Genomic DNA, 14,410 nt, shown 5'->3' on the forward strand with positions numbered 1-14,410 from the left:
AGCAGATTCCAACAGTAGCTTTACTGGTGTGTCTTCTACAGATGAGTTAAAGAGACAGGCTGAGCTCCACACAGGCAAGATGACTAACAGGGCGACAGGACAGTCACACAGGGCGGAGTGCCACACCCGGCTATAATCCCCAGATTCCACTGCAGAGCTGGCTTTGTGCGTAGGAGGCACACAAAGAAAGGTGATTCAGGCAGACATTATTCAAAAGCTACTTTGTCGTGTAACCATTGAATAATGTTTGGGAAAGCTTTGGGCTTTGTATTTTTTTTTTTTAAGTTTTACTCCTTGTATTTAACTTTTTAAATAACAAGGTCACTAAAACTCATGCACGCTGCAAAAAACCTCATGCAGTAGTTAAGGTAAACCATCCAAGCAGTTTTTATTCATTAATATTCATAAATACACACAGCAGCTTCATTAGAGATTTCAATTTTCCTCTTCAGTTTGAATGTGGAGTATTAGGAGAGCCTTTTGCATGTCAAGGTACAGGAAGCAGAGATCACCCCTGCACTGCTACCTACATTTACCTGCTAGAAGTAAAAATTAGTTAAGTGGAAATGATTATCATATATATTTTCTCTCTTCCTTTTGAATGTACACAATGTAACAAGAGTGACAGACCTGAAATTACAATCACCAAACAAACCCAAGATAGTTGTTGTCCACTTTCATTGGCAAATACAGCACAGAGGACATTGTCTGCGAATTGGGATGTCATCAAAGAGGAGGTGGTGGAGGCTCATTTCCTTTATTACTCTCTTTTAAATTTAGGTTTTCTAAAGCAACATCTAAAGGCATAATATCTACACAGCCCATAGCACCAAAATCTGCCATCTCCCCCCGATCATCCTCGTCTGAGGATGAGCTCTCTTCACGCACTAAAGTGGACAGAAGGAGCTCTTGGACAAACAGGCTGCGGTCTGCACGCTCGCTTTCCATGGACTGTCGCTCCGTTTCAGACATTTTAGGATCATTCAACCTGTGTAAGTTAAAAAGAAAAGACCTTATTGTTAAAAAGTCAATGAACAATGGCATGGCCAATTTCTACAGTGCTCTCTACTGTGAAGTTTTACAGGTGGCAAAATTCAGAATGAGACATTGCTGGAATACTTGGCTCTAAGGCTCTAATTTATCCTTAATTGTGTTGAGACGAATTCCCCACACTTGTTGCAATACTGTTACCTGGAGGTGCAAATCTATGCTTTAATTAGACTCAATGAGAAAAAAAATACATTTAGACTTTTTCCACTCCAGAGAAAGCTAGGTGAAAATTTTCTAAGGAAAACAGGATTTCTTACAGATTAGATGCTTGGGAAAGTATCTAACCAGAATTTCATCTGGGGATAAATAAAAAGAGGAAAATAAAACAAAAACAAAATCTGCAGTGAACAGAATATTCAACTGAAAAATATCCTAAAATTTCCTCTGACTTTTCTCTATTACTCTATTTAATTCTTCCTGGTATATGCAGAAGCTAGAGAGGGCAAGAAAACACATACATACAAACTCCTACATTTCTTCTACCAAGGACCTACAGTGTAGCAGGGCAGACACAAGGTCTACCTGCCTGACTTGCTCCCGTGATGCATGTACTTATGAGATCTGGGCTATGCGGGAAACCTGGCTCATCTGCACAGAGACTAGACAGATTTCTTGATGAAATATAAAATTTAGGATATAAATGAAACTGCAAGGCTTGTGAGGATCTTCAAGTTGGGGTTAGCAAAATGAACTGGTCCCATTGTCAAAAGATTAGATCTGGCCAGGCACGGTGGCTCATGCCTCTAATCCCAGCACTTTGGGAGGCCAAGGCGGGCGGATCACTGAGGTCAGCAGTTTGAGACCAGCCTGGCTAACGTGGTGAAACCCCATTTCTACTAAAAATACAAAAAATTAGCCGGGTGTGGGGGTGCATGCCTGTAATCCCAGCTACTCGGGAGGCTGAAGTAGGAGAATTGCTTAAACCTGGGAGGCGGTGGTTGCAGTGAGCCGAGATCGTGCCATTGCACTCAAGCTTGGGCAACAAGAGCAAAATTCTGTCTCAAAAAAAGACCGATCTGACTTACACACTCCAACAATCACTTTCTAAAAGGTCAACTATCTTGGACTCCAAAGAAACTGTGACCTTACCATCAGTTGCAGGGCAACATGAATAGGAACTGCCCTTGGTCAAAGAAAAGACCAAAAATAAGGCTTGGGCCCTATATATATCACATAAGAGCTGTGTGACCAGAAAGAAGGATCTCCCCTGCATACACTGCAGCCGTTCTCCTTGCCTTGAAAATTCACAATGCATGTTAATATATTTGAAGTTCTGAGAAGCCCAACAGTAAATAATCTTTTTATTTTTCTTACTTTGCTTTCTGCAACCTTATTAATTGGGGGTGGAAGAACATAAGTAATTACATATGTTCCTTAGAATATATGAAGTTAAGAGAGTATTTCTGGGGAAATATTGCCTTAAATAAATCATATGAATGTAATACAATAAAAGATGTGGAAAGTGGTTTGCAAACTGCATGGTACCATAGAATGCACAGTATCAGATGATAGAAGGGGGATTTCAAGAAGCTACAACCAGAATCCACAGACAGCACTCAGAGGTCACTCATACCATACTCTGAGAGTTGGGTGTGGAATAAATGCACAGAAAAAAATTACAGATCAAGCTGAGTAGTTTGGGTCTTAAAAAAAAAGGATAGGGCAACGGTGGGTAGGAAGATGTCTTTTCCAAAGGGCACTGGCAAGACATTCCACCCACAGTTCTGTGAACTCTCAGTAGAAATGCACGCTAGTAGATCTCCTTTTTGAGGTAGGGACTTAGATCTGGCATGTTATAGACCTGCTGCTGGTCAGTCCCTATGGGGAAGGCTACATGGCAGCAGGTAGCTCCATCTGTGGCTCTGTGGTTTTCTCACATTAAAGCAGCATTATCTGGTAATAACCAGGCACAGTTACTGACCTTGCAGAGATAATTCAAAGGTAAATTACCCATTTAAAATGTTTTTCTTGGTTTCATAACAAATGATGATAATGAGTACCATAAATTGGGCCTCTACTATAGGCCAGATACTGAGCCAGACCATACACATACCAGTATTCCATTTAATCCTCAAAATAATTCTCTCTCTAGAGGCAAAACTTCTGGGATACTGATGATAAAATTGAGGTTTGGAGGAGTGAAATGACTTGCCTGAGGTCCAAAACTTGTAAGTGGCAAAGCTGGGGCTCTAGCCCAGGGATTTTCAAGCATTTTTTATTCTGCACCCACAATATGTTATGTGTAACTATACACATGCACCACTGTATTAACAGAGCATGAGATAAAAGAAATATAAGTAGAAATTATAATATTTTCTTCTAACATCCCAATGAATTGTCATACACACTGCATTTTGGAAATAATGATGTATTACACAACTTTATTCTTCATTTTACAGTTCTTCCTTTATATTCCTCTCTGCTCCCTTAAAAGCCCAATTAGTCCAGGTTCATTATCTGTTGAGGCTAAGTCTCCATTCATCATTGCTCTTTTTAAAATTCTTTGTATTCCTAAAAGTCACATAAAATGCCTGTGAAGTTTTGGCAGACAAATACATGCAGTTGCTAACAGTTTCAGAAGCAAACAAGAACTCCATCCAGTAGTTTACTGTTTTACTAAATATTATTTATACCATAGGAAGCCATTTTTTTAACAGTTACTTTTGTGTGCCAACCATAAAAATTTAAATCTAGCTTTTTCAGAAATTCACAGGAGAAAACTGCCACTGTATTATGAAATCCTTCTTATACTTTTAATATTTCAAAGCAGATTAAAACTGGCAATAACAAGCAATGTTAATTATGATAAATGCACCCAATATGAACCATATATATATAATGATATAGTGTTTAAGTTTTATGGGTACTATGGCAAAACAATTCATATTATATGATGATATATACCTTGAGAACAAGAAGACCAGTTATTTTATTTTAGAGACAGGGTCCCACTCTGTCGCCCAGGCTGGAGTGCATGGTGCAATCTTGGCTACTGCAACCTCTGTCTCCAGGGCTCAAGTGATCCTCCTGCCTCAGCCTCCTGAGTAGCGGGGACTACAGGTGCGCACCATCACGCCTGGCTCATTTTTGTAGAGATAAGATTTCACCATGTTACCCACGGTGGTTTGGAACTCCTGGGTTCTGGCAATCTGCTTGCCTTGGCCTCCGAAAGTGCTGGGATTACAGGTGTGAGCCACTGGGTCTGGCCCAGTATTCTTAATTTATCTAAAATAATTACTATGTTTCACATTCTTGGGGAAATACTGAATATGCGTTTTAATTAGAGATCTGTGAGTTTTAATCAAACACAAAATTTTAAAGAAATATAATGCACAAAAGAGAAAAGATAATTCCAGACTGTAGTGGCAATAAAATATTACTTCTCAAACAAAATTCTATTAACAAATGAGCTACCTTGTTAAAAGAAACTGGGAATTCTGGAGAGTCTGCTGACTGCTTTCTGTATTAGCTATGTTGGTTGTTGCTGTGGATTGTGTGATTGTAGTGGTGACACTGCTTGTGTTAGTACGCCGGGTTGCGTTGCGTGCGGTCTCCAGTTGTTGCCGTGCTGCCTGGGCATGCTGCCGTTCTAGCTGCAGCTGCATCTGCAGTTGTTGTAACTGAGAAGCGGAAGGGCCAGAGGAATTAAGCTGTCCTCCTGCAGAACGTCTCACTCCTGATAACTGAGATAAAAGCTCTGCCAATGGAAATGAAGACAATTAATGTCTGCTTAATACTGAGGAAAACAAAACGCTACAGATCACTCTTTTACTGGAACAACATCAAAAGCATTGTGAACAGGTAGGTAACCACCGCAGCACAGTTTCAGTTAAGAGCTGAATGCCTTCTAGAATGCCTCCTGAAGGCAGGAGTTACTGTGTACAGGAATGCAAATGCATACGAATATTAACCCAGACTGAATTATGTTTGAAGTAAAACTTAAATTGTCTTTAAAATTATTTGCATAATAGACTAATTTAGTTAAGCTTTCTCTTAGTATTTAATGAAGTGGTTTATCTGTGGGCCCAATTATATAAGCTCTCTCAATATGTGTTCCATGGAAGCAGGGATGAGGTCTACTGTTGACTATATTCCCAGCTCTCAGAACAGGGCCTGATATAGCAGGAATTCAAACATTTACTGAATGACTGAATGAATTATTAGGATTCAGTCCAAGAGGCCTGGATCATTTCTGATGGTGGCGCTTGCACACTCTCTGCCTCTGCCTTCTCCCTCTAGTACCTTCTGGTACTGCTGTTTCAGAGTACCACTGCAGTAGATACCACTAGCAGTGCTCAGCAAGGCTGACTGGCTCCTGAGAACCTGCTGCATCTGACTGTACAGCCTACTTAGTGGCCTGTTATGATCCAGACTGTCTTGTGTCCATAAGGCTGTACTCATTAAGAGAGGTGTAAAGTAAACCTTTGTCCCCGCATCCTCACCTAAGGTACAGTGAAATGCCTTCTTCCAAGTGGAGGGTCTACCTCGCTTATAGGGAATCGATGACTGCCTTGCAGACACTTTCAGGCCAGCAAAAACTCTTTATCATTAAAACTCATTAACAGTTTCTGTTTTCTTGCTCACTGTTGCTTTATCCCAGGCTTTTTATAGCACTCTTATACCACTCTTTCATGGAATATAGTCTATCACTAAAATAAACTAATTTTCACTGACAGAAAAAAAATCAAATGAAGAAAATTTCTCAATTTTGAATTTTGCTCCCAGAAACTACTTTAATTTTTAGTGTCTGCCACCAAAATAGCAGGTAAATATTCCCTTTGGATGAAGAAATATTTTTTAAATCCCCCAAACTCAGTTTATTAGGCTTGTTTTTGTTGTTGCACACCCAAATGTCCAAAGCACATTTGGAATTAAAATTTTATATGGTACATCTAACTTTTAAATAACGTGATAGGTATAAAATTGTTCTTAGGTTTTTTTTTCTTTTTTAAATTTTTATTTTAAGTTTTGGGGTACATGTGAAGGTCTGTTACACGGTTAAACACCTGTCACGGGGGTTTGTCGTACATATTATTACATCACCCAGTACCCAACAGTTATCTTTCTGCTCCTCTCTCTCTTCCCACCCTCCCCCAGTGTCTGCTGTCTCCTCCTTTGTGTTCCTAAGTTGTCATTTAGTGCTCATGTTCTCAGTTTCTATTACAGATTTACACTTATCAGTGTTTCAGGTGTTCTGCAGGGTGCTCATGGCTTCCAGGTAGGTGCACACTTCACCACATGGACACATTTCAGAACTGTTGCTTTAAATGTGTGCACACTTCCCACTGTCTTACCACTTGTCTGCTTGGTGTGTCTTGCAGATTATCAGGCTACAGTGATTTCTTGTATTTTATTTTGACCCTGTATTCTGCTACCAACTTCCTGGGTTTGTCATGTACTAGACTCAGTGACATGGCCAGGTTCAAAAACTGTGTTTTTTTTTTTTTTAAGATTTTTCCCAAGTTATTAAACATGTACCTTTCAGTATGTTCTACAACAATATAGTTCTCAAATCAAGGTCAGGACATTAAGTCCTACTTTCCTTTCTTCCATGAGAAGAGCTTAATTATTTAGTCTTTTCAATTAGCTATAGACAACAGTTCTGAAATGTGTCCATGTGGTGGATGGAATATGTACCTGGAAGCCATGAGGCGCTCTGCACAACATCTGAGATAGGCATAAATCTGCGACAGAATTTTACACATAACATGTTCTTAAAAATGTTAGCTATACCTTATAAAACCTTAATTTCAAATGTGCTTTGGACATTTTTTTATGTGTACTTATGGAGATTTAACCATGACATTTTGGAGGTATTCAAGTTGAAATCTTTTATGATTTCCTTGGGCTTCAATAGAGGCCACAAATACAACATAAAATCATTTCTTATCATCTTATGTCTCTAAGAACAGTAGTCTCCCTTTACCTGCATGAGATATGTTCCAAGACCCCCAGTGAATGGCTGAAATGGGCATTTGGATAATACAGAACCCTATATATACTATGTTTTTTCCTATACATACTTATCTGTTGTGCTAAAGTTTAATTTATAAATTAGGCACCTAATTTATAAATTAGGAACACGAGATTCACAACAAAATAGAGTAAATCTAAAAATATACTATGAAAGTTATGTGATGTGATCTCTCTCTCTAAGTATCTTATTGTCCTATACGCACTTATTTTTTGACTGTCGTTGGTTGTGGGTAACTGAAACCCAGGAAAGCAAAACCACATGAGGGGGGGACTACTGGACTTAAGCAATGCCAGAAGAGTATGAATTACTTTAAGTGTCTGCTTTTAACACATTTTACACTTTTAATGTATTTGGGAATTTTGTGAAGGAACGTGGCTTATGATCAGAGAGGTGAGACTAAGAACAGAAATGTCACAAAAAGCTTTTTTTTTTTTTTTTTTTTTTTTTTTTTTTGAGACAGGGTCTCACTCCATCACCCAGGCTGGAGTGCAGTGGTGCGATCTCGGCTCCCTGGAACCTCCACCTTTCAGGCTCAAGCGATTCTCATGCCTCAGCCTCCTGAGTAGCTGTGATTACAGGCACCCACCACCACATCTGGCTAATTTTTGTATTTTTAGTAGAGATGGAGTTTTGCCATGTTGGCCAGGCTGGTCTTGAATTCCTGGCCTCAAGTGATCCACCCGCTCCAGCCTCCCAGAGTGCTGGGATTAAAGGTGTGAGCCACCGCACCTGGCATCACAAAAAGTTTTAAAAGGAGCTGCTCCTTCCCCTGCCATTTCCCTTATTAATGTGAAACTAACTTACCAGCTATAGGATCCATGGCTTCCCTATTGCTTGGAGAATATGAACTCTGAGAAGAAGAAAGTCCACCAGTAGAACTGCTAGTAAAGTGCATGTTTGATCTACGAGCACGAGGACCTCCTAATCCCCGGCCAGGGTGAAACATTCTACGTACATGTCGAACACCACTCGATTCATCATAACCCAAAAGTTAAGAAAAAAACGAAAGTATTTCACAGAAAGAAAAAAAAAATCACTTGAGTCCCTGCTAGACAGATATAAAGATTTCCTGAATTGTAAGCATTTAAAAACAGCACATTTAACTTAAAGTGCAAATGTCCCAACTGTATCTATGAGGGCTATTAACCCTAAAAAGACACTCAAATGTAAGGCAACATGTGAGTGTGTGTGTGTGTATCGGGTGTGTGAGGTAAGAAAGTTTCTCTATATAGCTCATGAAATCTCAAAAACCACCTATAATGAAAAAGGAACAATACTGAATTTATATTCAGCAGATCAAAGATTCCTTTTGGATTATTAGTTTTAATCTGTCTTTAAGCTTCTTTCCAATGCTGCTGCTAAGAGAAAAGAGATTTGCATTTCTTGTGTAAGACACACAGAGAGATTAACATGACATTTATCACAAAGTCAAATTCCCAGCAGCCTCAACCATCTTACACAGCTGAGTGTGAGTCAAATTGAAAAAGGTCCTGAGTTGCAAACAGCTGTCAAAACTCATGAAGACAACCTTACATTTCCACAAAGGCAAATGAGAGGTTGGGGAGGCCAGATCATATAGAAGAGATTTTTCCTTTAAAGCACCAAACAGACCAGCTTTATAATGCAGATTAATTTTTTTTGCTGGCCTCTCAGTTTTTCCGCTGATGGTTCTGGAGTTATTTAAGGGCCGGATGGGTAGCTCCGAGAGGCCTTCAGGTGTCACGGTACATGCCCTGTTCCATCATATTCATGAGGATGGTTTGGGTTCTAGAGAAAGTGATATGATCATATTTACATATTCGATAATTTTATATTATGATTTTATATATATATATATATATATATATATATATATATATATATGTATGTATTTTGAGACAGGGTCTCACTTTGTTGCCAGGCTGTAATGCAGTGGTGCAATCACAGCTTACTGCAGCCTTGAGCTCATGGGCTCAAGCGATCCTCCTACCTCAGCCAGCCTCTTGAGTAGCTGGGACCACAGGTGTGTGCCACTAGCTCAGCTCATTATTTTGGTAGAGACGGGGTCTTCCTATGTTGTCCAGGTTGGTTTCGAACTTCTAGGCTCAACTGATCTTCCCACCTTGGCCTTTCAAAGTGCTGGGAGTACAGGCATGAGCCACTGCACCCAGCTGGTGATAGTTTTAGACGAACACTTCATAACCTGAAACCAGAAGCATTGAGTCCACAAAAATAATCGCTCTGGTAGGCCAGTAATCTCAGGGAACACTGCCAGAAACTGTTGAGAGACAAGGAATGGAATGCAGAAATAAAAGCAGGAGGCTGGGCGTGGTGGCTCACGCCTGAATCCCAGCACTTTGGGAAGCCGAGGTGGGCAGATCACCTGAGGTCAGGAGTTCGAGGCCAGCCTGGCCAACATGGTGAAACCCCACCTCTACTAAAAAAATACAAAAATTGGCCAGGCGCAGTGGCTCATGCCTGTAATCCCAGCACTTTGGGAGGCTGAGGCAGGCGGTCAGGAGTTTGAGACCAGCATGGCCAAGAGACCAGCCTGGCCAATATGGTGAAACCCCATCTCTACTAAAAATACAAAAATTAGCTGGGTGTGGTGGTGGGCACCTGTAATCTTAGCTACTAGGGAGGCTGAGGCAGGAGAATTGCTTGAACCTAGGAGGCGGAGGTTGCAATGAGCTGAAGATAGCGCGCCATTGTACTCCTGCCTGGCCGACAGAGCAAGACTCCGACTTAAAAAAAAAAAAAAAGAAAAGCAGGAAAGGAAATTTAAAGCTAGAGCTGACCTTATGCTATCCTACTCAGGAACTCGGCAGGAAATGGCTCTCTCTGGAGAAGGGGACCCCAAAAAGGAAAGAAACACCAAGATGCACACCTGTCCCCACCATCTCACCACACCACACCCACAACAGGGTAAGGCAGCAGAGGAACAGAGAGGGAAAGCAAATAATGCCTTTTCATATTTAACTAACTAAATTTTAATCTGGATTAACATTTTCTGCTTTTGTATGAAAACGCCATCCTGGAAGACACAATTTGGTCAAACTGCCTTAAAAAAAATCTAATTGTAATGAACTAAAGATGAAGGACAAGTCAACTTTCACTTAATGAAAATGGTTCATACAACAGTGATAGTATATAAAAAGAGAAATAAATCGCATCTCAACACTGAGTCACTTTTAGGAAAAGTTCAAATAAGTAAAAATAATTTGGACATTACTTTTCCTCTTTTGGGGGATATCATCCTTAAAAAACATCAAAATGACAAGCTGGATGTAGTGGCACATGTGTGCCTATAGTCCCAGCTACTCAAGAGGCTGAAGCAAGAGGATCACTTGAGCTCAGGAGTTTGAGACCAGACAGGTCGACACGGCGAGATCCTGTCTCCAAAACAAAAAATCAAAATGACAAACATTATAAACAACTCTTTTCCTTGTCATCTCTTAAAAGGATATTAAATCTCTAGGGGCTCTGTGTTCAAGTGTAAGATGAGCTGCAAAGTCATCCGTGACATGATTAGGATCGCCTCCAGGTAACGCTGCACATATTGGACAAATCTGAAATGGAAGTAAAGAAAGCAGCTTAATAAATGAACGTCAGTAAGGCATCTTTCTAGACGAGTATTCTGCTGTTAAGTTTTACTATTATCAAGTTTTAACCAATAGAAAACACAGCAGATCCTGAATTAGTGAAAAGCAGTAGAAGCCTAAGCAAGAACTGTTCACACAAGGTCCCTCAGGGTCAAACACAACAGTTTCAGACACACCAAACTTGATCTCTGGCAGGGCCTTCTAACGGCCTGCCTGATTCATTTGTATGGCTTAGCAAAATAGTTTCCATTAAAAAAACTTTAAAATGTGCTATTTAGTGCACATTCACGTGTAAGTCCAGTCTTGAATGGTAAAGACAGACACAAGCCTATGGCACACTTCTCCAAAGTAAGCTATACTTGAGAGCCAATTCCCAAATAAGACAGCAGAGGTCTGATTAAATGCAACTGTGCAAACATTCAACAGACATGTTGAATGTAAGACAAATTATGATTACTGATAATATATGCAAATATGGTCTATAAAGTTATGAATGTGACTTCCAAGGGGAATACGGTATGGAAGCCCATTTTTTAACCTTATTTCCCGAAGAAATGGGTGGTAGGCCAGAAGCCTGTAACCAGGTCAGGCTCAAGGAGCAGAAGAACAACTTTCCATCGGCCTTTTGGCAAGAGATAGGAGAAAGTAGGAATAAAATGGTGTGTACACAGTCACAGTTCGGGGAGTGGGTGACAGGTTGGGAAGGTGGTTTCTATAGTTAACAGAATTGGTGAAACAGAGGGAAGGAGAGGGGAAGGCTAGAAAGAATGAGGAACTTTTTAAAGAGGAAAGGCCTTTACTCTTCTGAAATTCAAATGGGCAGATAATGTTCTAACAATGGTAGCCAAGCCTTCAAGTATGAACAACTTCAATCTTAAAGAACAGGGCCAAGAAGAAAGGTCTGAAGCAAGGGGCATGACCAAAGGGAGCCCCAGGAAGTGCACAGTTCAAGTTGTAGACTTGTGTCTTTATTCATAAATAAGAAGGTTAAAGACAGGATATGTGATTCATCTTGCCAGTACATGTGCCGAAATTCTTTCACTTAGGCAAAATCTAGGCAATTGGTCAGCCTTATTGTCTGCTGACAGCACAGTGGGAGTAGGTGGTAGCGCTGGAGATGAGGGGAGATGGAAAAGGTGAGACTTGGAAGGACAATTCTGGGGTACGGAGGGAAAAAAACTGCTCTGATTCCTGGAGCCCAAACAAACATAACTTTCCATCTTCTAACAACTAGAAAGCAGAAGTCCCCTGAGAGTTCAACTCTGATTTGATATCAGTCTCTCTTATGCCTAAACAGCTGTCCTGATTATGTGACTCAGGACTCCGAGAAATATCCTCAGGAAAACCTAAATATGTTCGTGAGAAATAACATATAAGCATGACAGTGTGCAGAAGAACTAGACAGGTCACAATGGAATGTGATGAGGCAAAAGAGAAAAAGAAGTAGATAGACCTGCCTATGCCTTTCTTAGAAGATGCCAGGAAGGTGGTCAGATTCTTTCCTCTGTCAGAAAAGTAGCCGTATGTGTCACAAGTTTACAGATTATCCATCCACTCTCTCTTTACTAGGAATTTAACTTTTACTATCTATACCATTCCTGTACTCTGACATTACCTGGTTATGTCTGATACACATATTTTACTTTTCATGTGCTTCTGGTCTTACCTAGCTAAACTGTAAACTGTAACTAAACTGTAGCTAAACTGTAAACTCTTTGAGAGATGCAGGACAGTGTGATTTGTCTTTGGTTTTAAACTCTGGCCAGACTTGCTTTAAAAAAAAAGACTAGCAATGTTTAGAGGAACAGAAAACAAGTTCCAGTTATTTAAAAATAAAACAAGCCACCTTAGAGACGCATCATTCTGAAAAAGTTAACAAGTGCTGGGTTATAGTTTTATTACAATATTATAAGGCTGTGTAAGATTTTTATTTAAAGAGAAAATAACCACCAAAAGGAAAAGGCATCTTTCTTCTAAGATACTTTCCTTTAGGTTGGCCTTCAGGTAAAATCTATAAACAACTTGAGCTATCCAATGATAGCTGCAAAGGCTTCAGTACTTGAGGGGACATAAAAATGTTGGTAGATGAGAAAAGTCTCCACAAGGATATAGATTCCTAGAAGGAAAACAGAATGGGAAGCAGAGACATCAAACGTACTAAGAATGTCCTAATAGATAATTTAACAAGTAGAAAAGCACCTTTGAGACAAGGATGTAAAATAAAGTCAAGATCCTTCCTTATCGTGTATTGACTTTGGTTCTATACTCAAAATCTTTTTTATTTCATTGTAGTAACTCTGCTAAGATGGCAGGATGAAGGTATTCAGAACTGCTTCATTCATAGAGAAATAATATAAAACCAACCAACCAACCAACCAACCAAACTTCCATAACTACTAGGGATAAAGAATTACTGAGGATAAGAAATTACTGTTGTGGGAGGATCACCCAGGTTGATAGCTGGCATAGAAAAATCAAGAGGCTAGGCCAGGCACGGTGGCTCATGCCTGTAATCCCAGCACTTTGGGAGGCTGAGGTGGGTGGATCACGAGGTCAGGAGTTCGAGACCAGCCTGACCAACATGGTGAAACCCCATCTCTACTAAAAAATACAAAAATGACCCGGGAGTGGTAGCACACGCCTGTAATCCCAGCTACTCAGGAGGCTGAGGCAGGAGAATCACTTGAACCCGGGAGGCGGAGGTTGCAATGAGCCAAGATCACACCACTGCACTCCAGCCTGAGCGACAGAGACTCCATCTCAAAAACAAAAAAAAAAAAAGAAAAAAAAAATCAAGAGGCTAGATTTAGAACCAAGTGGAAGATGTTGCCACACTTGAGTCACATAAAGTTAACTCAGATGAGGACCTGGAAAGAAAAACTAAGCTCAGATGCTGATGCGATCACAGAGGCCTGGTCATCTTTTAGGTTTTACATTTTATATTTAGCAAGCTAACTCACGCTTTAAGACAAAAACGCTTGTTCTCAAGACTGTTTTCTGAGAGGAAATGAAGGGAACAAGAGGAAGAAAGAAAAAGGAGAGCAAAGCGGGGCAGGAGAAATGGAAAAGAGGTAGTGGGGAGTGGGAGGAGAGACAAAGCAAGCCACTGTGCCACTCATGGGCACAAATACTGCTTAGTTTTGAGTGTGTCTTTATTTCTACATCACAGTGCCTAATATCTCTTATAGGACAGGAAAACTTGACACAAAGGGTAATTTTAGGGTACTGACCCTAAAATTATGACAGCTTGTCAACATTAATATTTATCATACTTCCACTGCCACATGATAGAGTAATATCTATTATTCATACAGAAAAATTCCATATAACACAAAAGCTTAAAATTATAACAACTTGTCAATTAAGATTTACTTAACTGGCTTAAGTCAGTATTTCTTTAATTTGGCTAAGAATATAAATAATCTGGGCTGGGTGCAGTGGTCCCAGCACTTTGGGAGGCCAAGCCAGGTGGATTGCCTGAGGTTAGGAGTTTGAGACCAGTCTGGCCAACATGGTGAAACCCCGTCTCTACTAAAAATACAAAAAATTAGCTGGGAGTGGTGGCGTGCACCTGTAATCCCAGCTATTCAGGAAGCTGATGCAGGGGAATTGCTTGAACCAGGGAGGTGGAGGTTGCAGTGAGCCAAGATGGAGCCACTGGATTCTAGCTTGGGTGACAGAGCGAGACTCGGTCTCAAAAAAAAAAAAAAAAAAAAAAAAAAAAAAAAAATATATATATATAAATCATCTGGAGCAATTGTTCAAATACAGTTTCCTAGTCCTGGAAATAGAGGGATTTAAC

The 14,410-nt window shown here is 40.1% G+C and overlaps 1 protein-coding gene across 1 annotated transcript in view; it reads right to left on the reverse strand.

Annotated features, from left to right (window-relative positions):
- Window positions 1-363: 363 nt before the first annotated feature.
- KCMF1 (potassium channel modulatory factor 1) overlaps window positions 364-14,410 on the reverse strand; it is an 80,712-nt gene continuing 66,665 nt past the window's right edge. Inside the window, exons 4-7 of the mRNA XM_024242616.2 lie at window positions 10,474-10,575; window positions 7,832-8,006; window positions 4,465-4,747; window positions 364-988 (exon numbers count right to left, since the gene is read on the reverse strand). Of these exons, the coding sequence (XP_024098384.1) occupies window positions 727-988; window positions 4,465-4,747; window positions 7,832-8,006; window positions 10,474-10,575 (822 nt within the window). The 3' untranslated portion in view covers window positions 364-726. The remainder of the gene's footprint in view (window positions 989-4,464; window positions 4,748-7,831; window positions 8,007-10,473; window positions 10,576-14,410) is intronic.

This window comes from Pongo abelii, chromosome 12 (assembly GCF_028885655.2).
Source record: "Pongo abelii isolate AG06213 chromosome 12, NHGRI_mPonAbe1-v2.0_pri, whole genome shotgun sequence".
NCBI classification, from domain to species: domain Eukaryota; kingdom Metazoa; phylum Chordata; class Mammalia; order Primates; family Hominidae; genus Pongo; species Pongo abelii.